A 20,755-nucleotide genomic window follows, 5' to 3' on the forward strand; every position below is an offset into this window, starting at 1 on the left:
TGCTCCAGTTTCTCTTCAAATCGTATAAATCTTTCACCACTTGTCTGAATAACCCTGCCCTCTCACAAGCATATAGGAAGCTGCCACATTCCGAGTCAGACTACTGGTCCATCTAGCTCAGTATTCTCTCCACTGACTGGCAGCAGCTCTCCAGGGTTTCAGGCATGACTCTCTCCCCAGCACTACCTTGAGATGCCAGGGAGTGAACCTGGGACCTTCCGCATGCAAGCATGCAGATGCTCTTCCACTGAGCTATGGCCCTATCCCCTAAGGAATATCTTACAGCGCACATATGTAGTCACCCATCCAAATGCAAACCAAGGTGGACCCTGCCTAGCAAAGGGGCCAATTCATGCTCACTACCACAAGAGCGTTGCTTCATCTCTCCATCCTACTCCCCGTATGTGACAGATGCATGGCAGATTGTTTGGTATCTGCACTGTCCAAATTCCAGGACACCAGAGGAAACAGCTCATGCAACTGATGGGCATGTGTTTACGAATCTGAACATAAGAAGAGTCTTGCTGGATCAGGTGGGAGATGTAGCATACAATTCAAACTACAAGCATGCTACAAATGGGAAGCAGGTAAAAAAGTGCATGCAGAGCACATCCAAACTGGGGCGGATTAACGCATAGGCAATATAGGCACTTGTCTACAGGGGCAAATTTTGAGGGGAGGCAAATTTTGGAAATGGTGTGCAAGTAAAGGGCTTGGGTCAGGGGGGAGTGAAATCTTCCTTTTCCTTTTAAAAAGTGCCACTGGGCATTGGGATGGAATGCCTTGCTGGATTCCCCTTTACAAGTATAGCTGCCAAGCCCCTTAAGCTGGGGCAGCAAATCTTTGGTTGCCTACAGGCGGCAAAAAGCTTAATCCGCCCCTGCATCCCAAGCAAATGAACTGAGCTCTAACCCTCCAATATTTTGCATGTGAGAATGGGGATACATTGGTACCAACCAATACTTATCCCAAGGATTACCTTCCAAGCCCCCACCCACTACGACACCTTGCTGAAGGCTGGATTCTACCTGCTAGATGCTGTGCACTGAATAGTGCCTTTGTGTTGTGCACCCATTTATGCAGAGGTGCACCAGGGATATGGACTCACATACAGTGCTATGTGCACACGGATGCGCACGTGTACTCTGGCGCCCCAGTTGCTCACTGCAGGTTGGCAGTTCTCTTCCTCCAGTGCTGAGGCCTAGAAATATTCTTTCTTCCCAAGTGAAAGTGGAGACACTCTGGTTTCCATGAAGCTGATGCCCACAGCACTCTTTGAGTATTTGTAAAATTCCCTCCAGTGCAGGAAGTAATCAGCACTCATACGCCACAAGGAGGACGTTGGGGAGGAACAAGCAACACACAACCCCTCCACCCAAACCCCCAGATTTTTCAAGCCATCTTGATGTATAAATCATGAAAAGATTCTCCCCTCTTGTAAATGAAGCAAAGCCTGCTCTGGCTTGCTATGGAAACTAATGGGGCATTGGGGAAATTTTTCCCAGTGCTCAGTGAACCACTAGGGGCTTTTTGAGCATTCGACAGGAACTCAGATCCTTCATCCCTGTCCTCCCAAAGCAAACAACCCACCACCACATTACAGAGGAGAAAGGGATAACAGGTGGCAGGCAATTCAGCTCAGGTGAAGCCCCACAAGGCCCCTCCTGTTGCTGAACTACAACTCCCATCATCCCCAGGCACAGGTTTGGAGAGCTGGTCTTGTGGTAGCAAGCATGACTTGTCCCCTTAGCTAAGCAGGGTCTGCCCTGGTTGCATATGAATGGGAGACTTGATGTGTGAGCACTGTAAGATATTCCACTCAGGGGATGGAGCTGCTCTGGGAAGAGCATCTAGGTTCCAAGACCCCTCCCTGACAGCATCACCAAAATAGGGCTGAGAGAGGTTCCTGCCTGCAACCTTGGAGAAGCCGCTGCCAGTCTGTGTAGACAATCCTGAGCTAGATAGACCAATGGTCTGACTCAGTATATGGCAGCTTCCTATGTTCCTATAATAGGAGTTGTAGTCCAGCAGCGTCTGGAATACCACAGGTTGGGAACCCTTGAGCCAGACCTTTCTAATAGCATGAGTTTGCATTCTGAACCAGCCACATTTTCATGCCGTGCCATGCCTTCTTCTTTCTTTTCTTTCTTCTTTATTTAATTTATATACCGCCCTTCTGAAAACGGCTCAGGGTGGTTTACACCAAAACATCCATGACTGCTGTCATGAACAGCTGCTGTGCTTCTCTTGTGTACATGTAAGCTACATTGTAACTGACTATACACGCCTTTTATTCCCTAACTGTTTGATCCCGCTATTAAAAATTTTGTTTTTCCTTTTCTCTTTCCTCATGTATATACAAACTTGGCAACTGAAGAAAACACTTTATACATCTTGCCTTGCTGGTAGTATTGGGTTGATAGTGTTTTCCTGCCCTCTTCCCCTACTTAGTTGTGCTGATGGGAAAGTCTGGCAAGCCCATGATGGGCTGAAGCAGATGTCATGGGAGTGGGGTGGAAGCCACTATTACTTTTCTTCTGATGTCTGCCCCCTTCATGTATAAAGAAGGGCACAAGAGGGACAAGAAAAGATGCAGGAGGGCGAGAGGAGCCAAACCCTCCTCTTCTGTTTGCCTGACCTCTACACACATAATAATTTCAGACATTTTTCTCTAAGCCTGGCTGATGTCTGGTATAGGACTGGGATAAGGGTGCCTGTAGTGATGGAGGGCAGGGAGGTAATGTGGAGGTGGGGGGTGAGTTCAGTCCCCCTCAACTGAGCATCGCTTTCAGTGTAAAAAGGAGGTTTCCCTGCTTGATCCATGAATAACCAAAATGGCTGCCCCCATAGCATGGCCTAACCAACACAGTCAGAGTGCAAGAGGGAACTCCCTTGACAAAGAGCTATTCACTTTCATACCATGGGATTTCACTATTGACTTTCATACCATGGAATTTCTCTGGTACCCATTTAAATTAATGCCTGTTGGGTGATCTTTGGTAGTGAGAGATCCCAAGCACCAACCTCTCCTTCCTCCCCCTACAAGTCTCTTTCACACAAAGAAGATTCTTTGCCTCAGGTTGAGTAGATTTCCTTTATTCTACATTATTCTTTCAATTTTGGGAGCACAGTGGCTACTGAGGGTGGTACTCCAGCAGGCCTTGGGGGCAGTGTAACTCCTATAACCTCAATGGTGGTGTTTCCTGGACATGTTTCAGAGTGTGAAAACCCAGTTGGGAATGGAGGCACGTCCGGCCTGGTGGGCTTAGTGAAGCCTGGCCGGCCTGGTGGCTTGCCTGGTCGAGGGTGTCCCTCCTCAGGAGCACTGTGAATATCAGGGAGGTTGGGGTTCTGTTCAGGAGGAACAGGTTTGCCATCTAATTGCTCGGGTTCAATTTCTGGCAAGGAGTGGAGAGAGGGGTGGCTGCTTGAAGGAGGAAGAACGATCACCCGGCCCACTGATTTCTCCTGCTCGGATGAAGTGTGAGAAACGGAAGGTGGATGTTGTGGATGTTCTTCATGCTCATGTGAATGATTATCATGGTGCTTGTGGTCATGGCTGTGGTGTTGGTGGTGAGGATGGCGGTGGTGGGGATGAGGATGGCGATGATTTTGTCCCTTCCCTCTTGAGTGACCTTGATGGCCATCCTCATGGCTTTCATCCTCATTGTGATGCCCATCCTTTCCACGCTGCGGTTTCTGTTCATCTGTCACAGGTGACTAATAACACAAAACAAAAGGAAAAGATGCTCAGGAATGACTACCAATGGGGTGCTTGAGGACTGGTGGATGTGGTGATCCAGCTTGTGCGGGATACTTTGTTTTCTGTGCTCCGCTTCGTAACCTTCTCAAGATGATTCACAGAGCTTTGTTCGTGGTTATAAGAACATAAGAACAGCCCTGCTGGGTTAGGCCCATCACCTATCTAGTTCAGAATCCTGTTTCCATGGGTGCACCAAGATGATTTGGGTGCCTGGACCGCCTAGATCCCCCAGCTGCAAAGCCTCCCCCCTGCACACGAGGGCCCCCGAAACCTCCTTTGGGGGGAGGGTTTCTCCTTTGGCCTGCCCCGCCAAACCTCTGGTTTGTTTGTTTTTATAACTTTTTTCTCTCCTTACCACGGCCGAGGGGTGCCTGCGGGTGGGAGTGGAGCAGTCCTTCTCCCTCCCTCCCCTGGCGGCAGAGAGACCGGAGGGACACTGGCTGTTTGGGCCAGTGTCTTTAACAAAGTGTGAGGCACCCCTGTGCAGTTTAGAGAACATCACAAGCCGGGCTGTGAAGGAGAGCAGGACCTACAGCTGAACAAGGGACAGGCTGGGTTGCAGGAAAAACCAAGGTGACTGCAGAGGACTCTGAGTTAGGGCCCAGGGTTAGACAGGTCAGTTGGATGCATTTTGATCATATTTCATTTTCCTTATGCTCATTTGCTTGCTTTTTTTGTACTAAACTTTTCAAAGAAACCATTGGGTTAAGCTGAACTATTTGTAAAGTGAAATTTCTTTATATAATTTTTAAAAATAGCAACTTCTGTCTGTTTTCTCCACCCCACACCTAAAGCCTTTACCACTCTACTAAGGTGTTTGTTGTTGTTGTTGTTTTGATACAAAAGAGGTTTGAAAGGCTGTTGTAGTAGACTCAGCCATCGAAAGCCTAAAAGTCTATTTGGTGGCAGCGGTAAAACTCAAAAGACACAGTTGAGACACAGCTGTGACAAGAGGTAGCAGCCAGGTGAAATCCGTGACATGGCCATTATCACATCTTGTGGCAGAGAATTCCACAGATTAATTATGCAATGTGTGAGAAAATACTTCCATTGGTCCTAAATTTCTCGGCCATCAGGTTCCTGGGATGAGCCCTGGTTCTAGTGTTGTAAGAGAAGGAGAAAAATTTCTCTCTGTCCACTCTCTCTAATCCATCCATAATTTAATAAACCTCTACCAGAAGGTTTTACAGACAGGGCTTTCCCACAAAATCTAATCCTGATTGGAGTGTGCCAGTCCACATATTCACTGGATTTAATCTGACCTCCATGCTGGCTATCAGGGACCAGGACAGACAGGACTTTGATTCTCCCCGAATGGAGGCTGCAAATTCTGGCTTAGCCTGAGCTATGTCCGGGGTAAAAAAAATCCTTTATTTCCAGCAGCTTTTGAAAAATACTCTGGGGCTTCTGCTTTCTCTGTAGGTGTTGATGAAGGTGCTGATGGCTATGCGAAGGAGGTCCTGATGGCTATGCGAATGGTCTATCTAATCCCTTGAATTAAAATGCCTGGAATCTGCTGCGAAGCAGATTCGCTCTTCAGATACCCAGAGGCATGGAGCCATGTGTGAAAAACCTCCAGCGAGTTATTCGCACTTGGCTTCAGGCTTCAGGTTAAATGTGGATTGAAGCCACCGTGAAGTATACTCGGGGCATTGAGGGAAACAGACTCTCTACTCTGCTCTCAGTTTACTCCTAGCCAACGGGAGGGGTGGGGGAGAGATTGTTCCCTGCATAGATCAATCTGTATTTGTGAAGAGAGCATGCTTTTATCATGCTAATGATTCTATGTCAGTGCCTCTTCCTGTTTTCAGGAAAAGTAGCTTTAAAACAACATTTCTAAAACCAGGACATACATTGAGATAAGTTAGAATTTGCATGACAAAGCCCTATTTGTGTGTGGAGTGGGTCCAAGGATCTCGAAGGGACTTCGGGGTAAGTTTGGCTGGTGTGTGAACATACACACTCTCCCAAATGAGATTTGGGGGTGTAAAACCTCCATGTCTCCCCGTAGTTGCCTCTTTTTGCTGTTGTAGAAATCAAAATAAAACACCTGCGAAGAGCACTGTATACTGAAAAGCAGACAACAAAGGGAGGCCCTCTCCATGGAGTATAGCTTTTACTTTGTACAGACTTGGGTCCCCAGATTTGTTCCCAGCTATAAAGGCCATTGTGGCTGGGAATGATGGGAGTTGTAGTCCAACAACATCTGGGAACCCAAGGTTGAGAATCTCTGACTTAGCACATCAGAGGCACTTGTGGATTCGGCTTGTGCTGGTCCACCACCAGTTCACAGAGCAGTAATTGTAGGGCCACCAATATCTGCATGGATGATTTCCTGGAATGACTTGGGGGATGCCACTCATTGGCTCATTCAATGAAGTTGATTGGCAACAGGTCAGGGAACGACAGGTCAGGAAGTACTTCACAAAATGTATAATTAATTTCTAGAATTCGCTGCCACAAAATGTGGTGATGGCTAATGCATCCCAGTTGTCTTAAGGGAAGGAATGGACAAAGGCAGGCTAGAACTGGAAAATTCTATCAAGGATTATCAGTCAGGGTCGCTAAATGAAACCTTATGTACAGGGGCAGTATATTTCTGAATATCAAGTGCTAAGGACAAACAAAAGGAGAGAGCCATCATTACCTACTTGTAGGTTCATTGGGGGGGGGGTCCTCTTGGCCACTACTGGAAACCATCTTATCCATGTACTGAGAACCTCTAACTCTGTGTGTTCAGCCAACTTTGTGCAATCAAGAGGTAGCATTTCTGAACTTGTTGTTCTGGAGGTCCCAGACTTAAACTTCCTAACTAATAATTTAGATTTGGCACCTAGGACCTCATCGTGATTGCATTTCTCAATGCCAATGGCACCAATGCCCCTGCAACAATGCACTTTTCCTTCTAGCTAACTTTCATGTACTAGTGGATATTATTTGCAGGAAATCTGATATGTGAATGAGCAACATACCTGTGGCTTGAAGAATTCACAGTCTACTCTGACAAATTCCTGATTGTCTATCCTGCTGACTACCACAGAGCCTCTGCACAGCCCAGTCTCCTGGGAAAGAAAGAGAACTTCCATCAGCAAATTATATGAACAGTCAAATTCACTTTCAAGCCAACGGTTAGACCAGGTGTGTAGGAATAATCGAGTGAGGTACAGACAAATGTCCCTGGGAAGCAGGAGTGGGGTCTAGGACCACCACGACAGCTTCTCATTCCCTTGGGGCACTGCCTCATCTTCCTGCTCCATTATTCACCCCACCACCACCACTGCTGTTGAGGCCAGATTTATTATCTGGTGCTGTGGCCAGCCCTGGATACACACAGCCCCTCATCCTCTGCAGCTGGCATTAACGCCCCCCTTTCCTGCCCATACAGGCTGCTACTGGCTGTAGGCATTCTGGTACAAGGCCCAGATGTGTGTGTGTTTGTGTGCACAAACAAATATAAGCACAAGAAAAGGAACCATGGGCCCCTGTGGTATCTAAGCAGACAATAGGAACATAGGAAGCTGTGAGACCATTTTTCCATCTAGCTCAGTATTGTCTACACAGGCTGGCAGTGGCATCTCCAAGGTTACAGGGAAGAGTCTCTCTCAGCCTTATCTGGAGATTGCAGGGAGGGAACTTGAGACCTTCTGCATGCAAGCAGAGTGGCCCCATCTCCTAAGGGGAATAGCTTGCAGTGCTCACATGTAGTCTCCCATTCAAATGCAAACCAGGGTGGACCTGGCTTAGCAAAGGGTAGAATTCATGCTGGCTACCACAAGACCAGCTCGCTTCCCAAACCAGTCCTTGGAACAGAAATGTACAGTGACAGCACAGAGGATACAGCATTCAAAACTGACAAGTTTCTACACAAGGGATTTTCAGTGCAAACCCAATACTCACTGCCGTTTCAGATGGGAGGAGCGGGCAGTTGGAGAGATCAGGCACAGGTGCGTTCTTTTTGCAAGACGTCTCCTGGATGGTATATTCCACAAAGGCTGAAGGACCAATGACCCACTGTGGAAGGTTCACAGTGAACAGGTTAGAGCTATTTGCATTGTCTGCAAGAGCAACCATTCAAAAGCTCTGGAGCCTAAAATCAAAATGGCTTGAAGTGTGTGTGTGTGTGTGTGTGTGTGTGTGGTGGGAGGGGGTATCTGCTGAAGCCAGCAGTCCTGCTCAGGGCAGGAAGTACTTTAGGCACTTTGGTTCGCAATAGGGTTGCCAACTGGGATTGAAGCAGTTCCTGGAGATTCCCCCCTCCCCCCCCCACACCTTTCCCCCACAATATCTGGCCATTAAAATCTCCAGGATGGATAGCCCTCAGTGGTCATCTGGAGCATTTCCAGACGGGGCTTTTAGTTTGTTTCTCCTCCAGAATGGAGTGTGTGTGTACACATATCGGCCAGATTTGCCCCTGCAAGCTATCAGGGAACCCTCCAGACACAGATTGGTGAGTCTAATGGCATGACAGAGAGCCAGGATTGCACTGTCCCATTTTTGTGAAAAGCAGAGGCGCTCTTACCCCTGGACTTCTGGGACAAAGTCCAGGGCCTCCACAGACCCTGCTCCCTCCCCGAATCCTCTCCAGTCTATCCTGGGTGGTGTGGTCACCTGGCCGAGCATGATGATGCTTAATTTGCAGGGGAGGAGGGGGGCCCTCCAAAGGCCTTTAGGTCCAGGCTCCAAAATTACCTAGGAGCACCTCTGGTGAAAAGGACAATACAACTGAAAATTTACCGGATGGAGAAAGTGGTGACGGTGACGGAGGAGGAAGAGAATATGATACCAATACGAATACGATGAATATTTATATACTGCTTTTCAACAAGAGTTCCCAAAGTAGTTTACATAGATATAAACAAACAAACAAAATGGTTCTCTGTCCCCAAAGGGCTCACAATCATCATCTATAAAGAAACATAAGGTAAACACTAGCAACTGCCACTGGAGGAATGCTGTGCTGGGGGTGGATAGGGCCAATTGCTCTCCCCCTGCTAAATAAAGAGAACCACCACTTTTAAAAGGTGCCTCTTCATTCAGTTAGAGAAGGCAGCAATAGCTTTCCTGCAGTCTTGCAAATACGTCTGCAAAAGTTGCTAGCCCACAAATCTTCGTACTAGTCCACCCCCATGACACATGCGTATGTTAGTCCCTTGTGGGCTTTTTTTAAAAAATCCAACTTATGTAACACTTCCATGCCTTGTTGCCTGGAGGCAATCCCTGCTCACCAAAGGTGATCAGACCAATGGCTCTTTGCAAGCCAGTTATGGTCACACCCTGCTCTTCTGAATTCCTTTAGTGGCCACAGTTCACAGCACAGCAAAATAGCTGGATGAGCAGGCTTATTCCTTCCAGCCAGTTTCCACGAGGAGGTTTGACGGGGTGGGGTGGGGGATGGGACCCTCCCATGAAGTGAAGGTGGCAAATGCAGGCATCTCATCTCCCCACTGAAGACGCCACTCGCCTGCCTGCTGCTGCCACCCACAAAGATTTGTGGACTAGCAACTTTTGCAGACATATTTGCAAGGCCATTTATGCGTACAGTAAGATTAAGTAATTCAAGGGGCACAGGAGTGCCCCTTTAGTTAAGGAGAGTAGATCAAGGTGAGTTAAGGCAAGTTAAGATGAGTGATTAGTAATGATGTTGGGCAATGTCACAAACTGCTGAGCTCACTTACAACTTGCTTTCAATGGGCAACGTGGGGCATTTTCGCTGGTGCCAGGTACTCCATCCTCTCCATTTGGAGCTGAGTCTCAAAGAGCAAGGGAAAGCATGGGTGCCTGGATGGCAATGTGTAAGCGAGCACAATTTGTGACATTGCACAACATCATTACTGATCCCGTGGCCTATCTGTTAAGGCATCAGTATTAGGTTCTAATTTCCCAGCTTTGTGGAGCTGGAGTCAAAATTAGATAGCCTTAACTTTATGCTGGTCTGTGACCGTAATCAGGATTGATTGATGGCCTTAATGCTGTCTTAAACTGGCAGGTTTTTTGACTATCTAATCAAATATAAGATAGCTATGGCCTTTTTGGGAACAGTTTCATAAGAAAAAGAGGTCTGCCAGCTGATTCCTCCAGTGGTCCGACAGATTTCTTAGGAAACCTACAAGCAGGACAGGGAGGCATTCGCTTTCTTACACTGTTGCCTCTCTTTCATAAACATATTTTGGTGATATACTGCCTCTGAACATGGAGGACCCATTTAATTATCACAGCCAATAGCTGTTGCTGAGGCTTATCTTCCATGAATTTGCCTGTTTGGTAAAGCACAGTTCTGTACTAACATTTCCCTAAAATAGCACATGTCCATCTGCAATCTCAGCATTACCTGTGAACTTGCTTTGGTGACATTGAGGAGGGCAAAGTAATGCATATGGTTATTCTCTTTATTGAACTTGGTAAGGGTCACATTAGCAGCCTCCAGAAACCTGGCTTGAGTTGGGTCACCGGGGCTCGGACAGTCAGGACAGATCCTTGAAATCGCTCTTGCTGAAACTATTTGGAAAAACAAATGAACATCAACTAAATGAATATTTTTTAGATCATACAACTGAATCTATGGCAAATCCAAGCAAAGAGGCCTCCCCCCCTTTAATTCTCTTTTTAAAATTATATTTCTTACACGGAGCTGCTTCCAGTCATTTCCCCTCCAAGGAACTGATCAGGTCAACAGCAGTGCTGTAAGATCAGCTATTGTAGGGTTGACCAACCTGAAGCTCTGCAGCTGCAGCTGGGGGTGATGGGAGTTGTAGTCCAATGACAGCTGCAAAGCCTCAGCTGGCCACCCCTGAAATACAGCAACCATGCAAAATCAGAGGCTTGTGGACCACACACAAGGTGGTCACCTGTTTTTCCCTTCCATCTTTAATTGAAGTTTCCTTCCACAAACAACAACAATGGCAACAGTAAATGTAGCACCAAATTAAAAAGAAGGACTTGCTTTCTATCATTTGATATAAGAAAGACAACAGAGGAAGGGATGTGGAAAGACACACACGCACACACTCACTCTTAGTTACTTTGGGGTGGGGCTTTTCAACCTTTTAAAACAAGTGTACCCCTTCTATCTCATAGCTCCAGCTCAGGTACCCCATATAAGGAGCCAAGAATTATAACCCCCCTAGAAGCAAATCTTGCCCGAAATAAAATACAAGCTAATGAATCTGCCTCTGAATCAGGCAAACACACACACACCCCTTGACTCTGTAGCTTCCTCCCTCCTCTCCATCCCTCCTTAAAACCCAGCTTTTCCAAGAAGTCCCAATACCCTAAAATGGGAAGAGGGATTTCAACAAGGGTTACTTGAGCCTTTGGCTGCCCTTTGAAGCCTCATGGTGGTACATGGGGTACACAGAACCCTCCTGCCTCTCTGAATCACTTGCATGCTACTCCGTTGGTGCTCTTTTGAGTAGGGGAAGGAGAGGAGTGTCAGGCAGCATCCCTCTCTCCTCCTCTCCATGTGACTTGCTGGCTAGGTGCTCTGGCTGAACCCATCCCTCCCTCAGCCTGACTGACAGGATCAGTAGCAAGGACAATACCCATTACTGAGCATTGCCCAGCAATTCCAAACCTGTCAGTCAGGGTGAGGGAAGGGTGGGCCGAGCCTGAGCTGAGTCAACCAGTCACATGGAGAGGAGGAGGGAGGGATGTTGCCTGATGCTCCTCTCTTTCCCCTACTTGAGAGGGAGCTAATGGCGTATGGACCCAACATGTCCCCAGCACAAGAAACTTGTGTAAGATCTGGAAAAACTGAACAAAAAGTATACGACACCGTTGCCTTTTAGATATGTGAAAACAAGGTTTTAAACACAGTCAGCAAAACGAAATGCTGCTTAACTAATTCCAAATATTTGCCTGCCTTTGAAGTTCTAGGTGTAATTTCAAGCTTGCAGTTCCTTTCTCCCAATGACACTGAAATTTTTGACCTAGTTTTACAGGTTATGTGTTCATTGAGTTTTTATTTCAGAGTGATCCACTGTATGCAAGAGGCAAATTACGTTTTGACATCCACCAATCTAAATTGGTATCAGTTATATGGCTGCAACTGAGGGGTCAGAGCAAGAGTAATCTCTGTGTGAAAATGAATGTTTCTGGTTCTGTTTACAGTTCCCAGTATTTAAACCTGGAGAGAGAGAGAGAGAGGGAGAGGGAGAGGGAGGGAGAGTGTGTGTGTGAGAGAGAATTTTGTTGCAATCTTTTACTATTACAACAAATATTTATATAGCACTTTTCTAAAAAGAGTTTCCAAAGCACTACCACTTTAATAAGGTGCCACTTTGCCCAGTTAGCAGGAAATTTCCCCTGCAATCTTTTATTAGAGCAAATATCTATAAAATACATACCTGGACCTAAAACGCAGTCATAGTTATAAAGGTGATGCATTTTCTTGCCAATGGAAATGATTATTTTACATTGCCCGTAGACCTAGAGAGCAATAGAAAAAAAGCAGATGCCTGCAGAATAAACTGGATTTGCAGGTCACATATATCAGTAGCCTTCACCTTTTTGATAGGGATATGCATGAATTGCAAATTCGTAACACATCCCCTGCACCTTTAAACCAGAGGAGAGCAGGTGCATACCGCTCCTCCGCCACTTGCTGCCACTTGCTGAATTGGCGGCACTCCTGCCTGCTATCTTTGTGCACCAGCGGTACTCTCCCCCAGCTACCCCTGCATGATGTCGGTGTGTACATGGCCTTTGTACAATGGGAAAGCAGCTGCTGGTGCATGAAGATACTTGGGAGGTGTGCCGCTGATTTAGGAAGTGGCGGAGAGTTGTGGAGGAGCAGGTATGTGTTATGAATCGCGATTTGTGGGCACATCCCTACTTTTTGACACCCAGATGTAGTGATAGTCAGGCTTGAGGGAGGACTAGGCCTCGATTAGAGTAACTGCTTAGAAGCTGGGCCTCTCTAAATAAGGAAGAAAGCCTGGGAGAATCAAATCCCTGTGACCCAGTCCAGAGTGAGGGGCAGGGTTTCCTGGACAACAACCTATAGAGAAGTAGGGGAGGGGTGTGTTTAGTTTTCCCCTGGAGACATCTGAACAGGGGCAGAGCTACCATTGCCCGAAAGGATTCAAAGAACCTGGGCCGTGCCCCTTAGGGGCCACGCCTTGCGTCCCAGCCACGCTCCCTGCATCACACGTCAGATGCTGGGGGCGAAGTTTTGCTCACAAATGGGGCTGCACCCCCCCATTTCTAAGCAAATTCCCAGCCTGCACCATGTTCACTCCTGGCTGCGCCGCAAACACAGTGCTAGTCAGGAATTTGCTTGGAAAACAGGCATGCAGCCTCCATTTGTGAGCAAAACCCCACCCCCTGAGTCTGACATCAGACTCTGCATCTAATGTCAGATGCAGGGGGCGTGGCTGGGCGAGGCGGTGGTGGTGGGTGGAACAGGGGCCACTACTGGCCTCCCTACATGCCTGCCTCTGAAGGAGGTCTGGTCAGCAACTACTGTAAAACAAAGGGAGTCTAACAGCCTTGGGTTGGGAATCAACTGGGAGTTCCTTACCTGGGAGTCAGTAGGAAGGATAGGGACCAGTTAAGCTAGACACATCAGGCCATTTTTTTGTTTGTTTAAGGGCTTGGGTCTGACTGCATGGTTCATGTGGTTCCGAGGGAAGGATTTTACTTGAACAGAAGCAGCGATTGTTGAGGCCTCTAGTTTTCCTGATCATCCAATTATTCATAAATCCTTTTTGTTGTTATAGAGGGTCAATCCTTATTGGGTCCTGTCCTAGTCACATGCTCTTGAAGGCCTAAGACTGCTCAAGCCTTTCTTGTAGGGAGGGGCATTCCACTTGACTGTCCTAGAATATTCCCTTGGAAGGATGGATCCTTTAACTAGGCAGATCAAATACTTACTGTCAAATGTGCAGGTCTAAAGTTGCAATCCTTCCAATATTTCCTGCTGAGGACGTGACATTCTGTTTCTAGAACATCCAAGGTGAGATAGAAGACAGAGCCATCATGTTCCTAAAGATGTGAAGACAAAACTCCTTATAACACCAAATGTATTAGCTGAATTAGACAAGGCAAATTATCTTCCATGCAGAATATATTTGGTGGGAGTAACGTAGACTTGGAAAAGTATGTTCCACAATTCAATTTTTTTTCAGATATTCTGTACCTGCAGCAGGAAGGAACTGCTAAAAGAATAAAGCTGCATCAGTAAATTCTCAACCACAATATTCTCAAAGGCAGCCTGCATTTGAATTAGTCAAATCCTATTGCTTGGGGCATACTGATGGTTCTGTGAAAGGTTAAATCTATCTTCTTTTACATATCAATGGAAGCTGATTACTACCAGCAATTACCAGTTTAGCACCAGGAATTAGTGTCTCTCAGCAGGGGAGGTAGAGGCATGCCTCTTCTGAAAAAAGGCAGTTTGTTTTAAGGTATGGAAGTAAGAATTTTTTTTAAATTAATCAATTTCAGTTTTGATTAATCTGAGCATGGGATTGGCACGAGTTCACCTGGTTAGCTAAGCGGTTGAGAAGGAGAATTGGACATGGATTCTTCTCCCAGTGCTCTGAAGACCATGGTGTGGCCAGTCTCAGATTTATACAAAGAGGTTGGTAGCTTACAGTTTTAAAACTGTATAGTTTCCCTGTGGATCCCCAGCTGTGGTTGGACTCCACTGCCCATCACCCTATTGTCCATTGCAGCAGGGCATGATGGGAGACAGAGTACGATACCTGCAGGTGGAACAAAGTTTGGCAACCATGCTTCAAGTTAGGGGTGGATCCTGAGGCTTGCCGGTTGTGGCTGGACTCCGATACCCATCACTCTATCATCCATCACAGCAGGGCATGATGGGATTAGGGGTCCAACACTAGCAGGCAGGCCAAAGTTGGGCAGCCATGCTCCAGTACGGGGTGGGGTAGCTGTCCTGAGCCTCCAACACCCATGGACTCCAACATCCTGTTGTCCATCATAGCAGGGCATGATGGGAGCCAGAGTCCAACACCTACAGGCAGGCCAAAGTTGCACAGCATGCTCCAGGTTAGATCCTGAGCCACAGCAGGCAAGCCTCTGTATATCCAAACCACCCCTGATCCTGAGCATGACTGCCCAACCTTGGGATGCCTGCAGTTGTTGTACTCTCATGCCCTGGTGCAATGGACAATATGGTGCTGGATGTTGGAGTCCAGCCACAGCTGGCAAGCTCAGGAAGGCCACCCCACCCCTGACCTGGAGTATCGCTGCTCAACTTCAGCCCGCCTGCTATTTTTGGATAGCAGTGCCCATCATCCAATGCCCATCATTCCCTGCTGCTATAGATGATAGGGCGATGGGCATCAGAATCCAAGCAAAGCTGACCTGGAGTATGGCTGCTAAACTGCAGTCTACTCGCAGGTGTTGTACTCTGCCTCCCATCATGCCCTGCTGTGATGGATGATAGGGTGATGGGTGTTGGAGTCCAGCCACGGCTGTGGACCCACTGGGAAACAATAGCATTTTAAAGACATACGGTACCAGTCCCTTTGTATAAATCTGATATCTGAATGTGGCCACACCATGCTCTTCAGAGCACTCTACCTCCCCTGCTGAGAGACAACACGGCTACTGTATGTACATGAGCAGCCCTACCCAGGTTAGGGAAGCCCTACCTACGCAGGTCTACTTGTGTGCAGCACCAGGACTGGCCTTGATTATAAGAGAGGATCTCGTCGCCCGGGTTTAGAACTCAATGAAGGGTGCAAGAGTGCCCTTCTGCGCAGGTAAACGGTGGACTGTATGCTTGGGCGGCATGCAGACACAGAGTCGGGCGCCTAGAGTAGAGTGGCCATGCCCCCCGAAATTCTGTGTTCCACCTGGATTTTAAGCATCTCACCCAGATTGCTTTCTTAGCCCACCCAGATTCGCCCAGATTCCAGATTTCATTAAAAAGAAAAGAAAAGTAAGCCAAGCTCTAGCCCTTGTAGAAGCGGAGTTATGGAGCAAAATGTGCAGTCACCATTCTGCTCAGAAATTATTTTCAAGCCAATTTACATAATATGCAAATTAGGCACCCAGATTTGGAGAGCCAGAATATGGCAACCCTAGCCTAGAGCCAATCCCATGCTCAGATTAATCCTGGTGGAATCCCCCAATGCACCGTGCTCATTGCGCAATGCATTGGGGGATTCCCAAAGGCTAGGATGCATTGGCCCAGCCTCCGGAAAGCTGTGCGGCTGCTCCTGGGAGAGCTGCTCATGTGCACGGCCAAACTGTGTGGCCTGGAGGTGGTGGGGATGGCAAGGAGATCATCTGGTGGTGGGTGGGGTGGGGTGGGGGGCAGATAGGTTCAGTGCAGATTTCCCCGCCTGCCAGCCCTCCCACCCATCCCACTCTCAGTCATGTGAATAGGCTTACTAATTCCTGGTGCTAAACTGGTAATTGCCTAGTAATTGATTTACAAAGAGGTGCAGATTAACTTTTCATTTGCAAATGAGGCCACAGCACGAGGATTATTTGAAGAACATTCTGCGAAGAATTGGAAGTCCAGCAGGATATTCTTGGAATTTCCCTCCTCATATATTTGCCATGAGGAACTTTCGAGAGTACTTTGTGGCATATTCGTCCCAAGTCTAGAAGTAAGTAGCATGGATTTCAGTAAAGATTCTTCCTTGATTCTTCCTAGAACATAAATTGTTCAAATACCAAAAATGTTCTGAACATTAGGGATGTGCCCAAAGTGCAGTTTGAAGTGTGGTTCGGACACTTTTAAGGAAAGTAGAAAAGGAACTTTAAGAAAAAAGAGCACAGGTGCTTACATGCTCTCTGCTTCCTCTTCCAGCATCTTGCTGGGGTGGCACGTGTCCCAAAAGGTCCCAGGCACTGTCAACATGCACATGGCATCTACGCATGTGTGGGTGCCATTTGTGCCCTCAGCATGGTGTTGCTGACAACACAGATGGTGCATGCGCGGATGCTAGGTACATGTTGACAGCACGTGGGCTTTTTGGGAAATGTGCCACCGCAGCAGGAAGCTGGAAAGGGCAGAGGAGAAGTTCCCTCTCTGCTTTTCTTAAAAGTGCTCGAACCACACTTCGAACCAAGCTTTGGGCACATCCCTACACAACAGATGCTTCAATTCCCTTTTCTTCAAAACCTAGGAGGAGGTTGATACCACAATTGCCCTGGGAAGCTTATTCTAGTAAAGAAATGCTCTTAGCGGTAAGATATTTTATTCCCTATCAACTAGCACCTACTTTCCTCATACTTTTACACCCAATTCTTGCCATCTAGCCAAAATCTAGCTATTGGAATTAACACATAATGGCTCCCCCTGGAAAATATGAAGCTTCCTCTTACTGAGTCAAACCACTGGTCCATCTAGCTTAGTATTCTCTATCCTGACTGGCAACAGATTTTCAGGGTTGTTTCCCTCTCATATAACATAAGGAGCTGCTTCATATTCAGCCGGACATCTAAATCAGTATTGTCTGTACTGAGTGGCAGTGGCATTGGAGACAGCAGCCTTTCCTAGCAATATCTAGAGGCTCCTGGGATTGAACCTGGGACCTCTGGCCACTGACCTGGCACTCTGCCACTGGGCTACAGTCTCAGCAATCCCTTCTCCTTTATCGGACAACCTTAAAACTGCAGGACTTCGGCTGCAGTGCAGAGAAGCAAGTCAATACAAAAGTAACTGCTCACCCTCTGGAATTCATGGACGTCAAAGATTCGCTGAAGACCAAGAATGTAGCCTTCTCTTCTGTCATGGTTGATATCCTGAAGAGCTGTATCTGCAGCAGTCTGCACTATGGAAGCATTACATCCCGGGGACACAAAGTGACCAGAAGGTAGCTGTCCTGGGTCAGGTGGTGGTGGGTAACCAGCCAAGGCAGACAGGATCTGTATCCCCATTAGGAGGGAAATGAAAAAAGCCATTCTGGAAATGGCTGTGGAACTCTGGGGTGGGGGAAAGAGAAACTAGAGCGGCCTAGAAGAACAGGCTTTTGAAAATGGCTCAGGATCCTTTATATACTTTGAGGTCCATTACTAATATTTGTTGTCCTGCCACACTGGCCATCACCTTTCAACCTGGACATGCACATCGCAAACAATCAGTCACTGATTAGAGGGCTGTATCTTCATCTGTTACTGGTTAACAGTGCAATTCACGAACTAGCTCTAAACCCATGCCCTTGGATTTAACTGACTAAATAATTCCACTGAAAACAATGGCATTTTTGCAATATCCAGTTCATTGCCTCTTGACATTAATACTGTGTATGAAGCTGATTTATTATTTTAAGTGAACACAGATCCAGCTGGTTCTTACAGTCAGAACTAGGGGTGTGAATGGAACTGATTCCGGCAATTTGGTTCAAATTGAAACCAAATTCAAACCAGTCCGCTGGTCTGTGAGCTGGTTCAAGTCGAACCGGCCACCGGTTCAATTCGGTTCGAGGGGTATGCTTGTAAAGGAGCATCTGGTGAAGATTCCCCTTTACAATCAAAGAGGAATCCTGCCTTTGAAATACTTCTAATGGTGTCCAGGAGTGGGCAGCAAGAGGGCACCTTACTAATGGTGGCAGCAGCTGAGGTGGCTCCTTTAAACTCCGGACCAGGTCCGGTACTCCCAGCTGGGAGTGCTGGACCTGGTCTGGAGTTTTGATGAGCTGCCAGCGGTGGTGGTGGTGGTAAGGTGCCCTCTTGCTGCCCACTCCTGGCCACCATTAGAAGTATTTCCTTTCTTTGGAAGGGGGAATCCTCACTGGATTCCCCTTTATAAGCATACCCTTTGAACTGTCAAACCAGTTTCATGTGAACTGGGGTCGGTTCGGTTCAAACATGGACCGGCACCCTTTTTTCATTGTAATTTATAAATATTTGTAACAGTAGTAAAGATAGCCAGTTGTGGGGGTGACCCTGGTCAGGAGCATGGTGAAGAGGAGATTAGCTGTCTCACCTTGTTCCTTTTTCCTGCTGCAGTGATTTTCATTTGAAAGAAGGATTTCCTTAGATAGCCACTTCAGGGAGCCGATTTTTAGCTGGAAAACCGTGAGCTTAAGTTTTCTTTTGTGAATAGCAGCTGGATCATGCACCCTGCTCTGTGAATTGGGACTGGGGGGAGGGGAGGGAGGCTTTAACCTTATGCCCTAACATGGTCCTGATCCAGTTCCTAGTTACCCCAGAAGCAGCTCCCATTGGCACAGGATTGGCCCCCTGTGTATTCAGCCCATAGGTAGTTAGGGTCCTATTGCACGGGGGGCGGGGGGAGAAGTGATCCAGATGCTACTCACTTTAAAACCCCTAAGCCTATCGGGGCTAATGACACTTTAGAGCTTTTCACATGTCCATATGGGGATGGATTGTGGGGGTTAGAGAGCTCCTACATTAGTAGTAACCAGTGGCGCACTTAAGTCCAAAATAAACCTGGACCTGAAGGGCTCCTCCCCCCCACTGTGAGGCTCCCCCAACTGCAAGCCCTCCCCACACTGCAAGGAATCCCCTTAAGTTAAAAAAAATACCTGCCACCGCTGCTCCTGCCTCCAGGAGGGCCAATGTTCAGGGGGGGCTCCCCAAAGCCTCACCGCTGCCGACAGTGGTATGGGACACAGCTGCAGTGAGGGCAGGGAGCAAGGATAAAGTCGCCCTTTTACATTAAAAAAAATGCCGCTGTGTGGCAGTGGCAATACTTGCGGGGAGGGTGGGGGGTGAGGAGGGGAGAGTTCTCTTTTACCTAAATATTTTCCTTGACCCAGGGTAGGTGGGATGGGGCACAGCAGTGACAGCTGCTGCAGGGAGGGTGGGGAGTGAGGATGCGAATCCCCCCTTTTACCAGGATGGGGTGGTGGTGAGCTCCTTCCAGCTCCCCTCCCTCCTTCCCAGTGACTGCACGAGTCTCTCGCCTCTCTGCTTCCTCCATGTGGAGAAAGGCCAGAAACAGGCTGCACAGAAGATAACTCTCCCCCCTCCCCCCTCCCCAGAAGTGCTGCTGCCACCACACAGTGGTGGTTTTTTTAAAATGTAAAAGGGGGGACTTTCTCCTTGCCCTCCACCCTCTCTGCAGCTGCACTTCATCCTGCCACCAGCAGCGGCGGGGCTCGGGGGAGGCCCACCGAACATCTGGAGGCCCCCCCCAGAGGCAGGAGGCCATGGACCAAATCCCCAAGGTCCATGGCTAAGAGCACCTCTGGTAGCAATGGACGATCAGAACCTGTGTTTGGTCAACAAACCCAGCAAATTCACGAGTAAGTCAGGTGTGCCTTCCATTGCTGAAATCAGGAGCTTGAAGCATAGAGAGTCCTCTGAAGGCTTTGCAGACCTTCCCAGCATGCTTTGTGCTGCCAGTAGATTTGAAAGCCTCATTACATCAGCAACTGCCCTCTGATTGGTCACAAAAGGGCAGGAGGAGGGCCCAGCCCTGCTGAGGTGGCTGCAAGTATGGGACCATAGAGTGTGCTTTGTAGAGTGGCACATTCATGATTGGCATCTCTTGTAACCACAACTCTCTATGGTTTCCAGGCCTGTTAGTTCCTGGTATCTGCTAGAAAAGGTAAATGGGCCCACCTGACCAGAAAAGCAAGGTAGGACAGTTCTCTTCTCTGTGTACCTTAGTTAAGAGCAGGGTACAAAAGCTGGGCTACCCTGCTTTGAGCAACCTGAGTTGGAGGGATTTTTGTGAGTTCACACAACCATGCAAACCAGGGTACAAGGCTTCCTACCGTGATGTTGATGGTTGTGTGAACATACCTTTTCGATACTATCAATACTAGCTTTCGATAATATCGACCATAGTGTCCTTCTGGAACATCTGAGGGGGTTGGGAGTTGGAGGCGTTCCGCTCCTACCTCTCGGGCAGGTTCCAGATGGTGTCCCTTGGAGACTGTTGTTCTTCAAAATCTGAACTTTTGTATTGTGTCCCTCAGGGCTCCGTATTGTCTCCGATGTTGTTTAACATCTACATGAAACCCCTAGGAGAGATCATCAGGAGATTTGGTGCAGGGTGCTATCAGTATGCTAATGACACCAAAATCTATTTCTCCATGT

General features: G+C 47.7%; 1 protein-coding gene across 2 annotated transcripts; it reads right to left on the reverse strand.

Moving 5' to 3' along the window:
- Positions 1-3,075: 3,075 nt before the first annotated feature.
- On the reverse strand, positions 3,076-18,719 carry FETUB (fetuin B). 2 transcript variants are annotated; one of them, XM_053312632.1, is made up of 8 exons: positions 18,672-18,719; positions 17,414-17,611; positions 13,634-13,744; positions 12,106-12,187; positions 10,092-10,258; positions 7,661-7,774; positions 6,736-6,825; positions 3,076-3,720 (listed from the first exon to the last, which is right to left on the reverse strand). In XM_053312632.1, exons 1-8 carry the CDS (start codon positions 18,702-18,704, stop codon positions 3,106-3,108), a joined length of 1,410 nt encoding a protein of 469 aa, XP_053168607.1. In that variant the 5' UTR covers positions 18,705-18,719; the 3' UTR covers positions 3,076-3,105. The 2 variants fall into 2 exon arrangements, with proteins under 2 accessions (XP_053168607.1, XP_053168606.1); XM_053312631.1 differs by lacking the exon at positions 18,672-18,719 and having other exon boundaries at positions 17,414-17,700.
- Positions 18,720-20,755: the final 2,036 nt, after the last annotated feature.

The sequence above is a fragment of the Hemicordylus capensis genome, chromosome 3, assembly GCF_027244095.1.
Source record: "Hemicordylus capensis ecotype Gifberg chromosome 3, rHemCap1.1.pri, whole genome shotgun sequence".
Taxonomy (NCBI): domain Eukaryota; kingdom Metazoa; phylum Chordata; class Lepidosauria; order Squamata; family Cordylidae; genus Hemicordylus; species Hemicordylus capensis.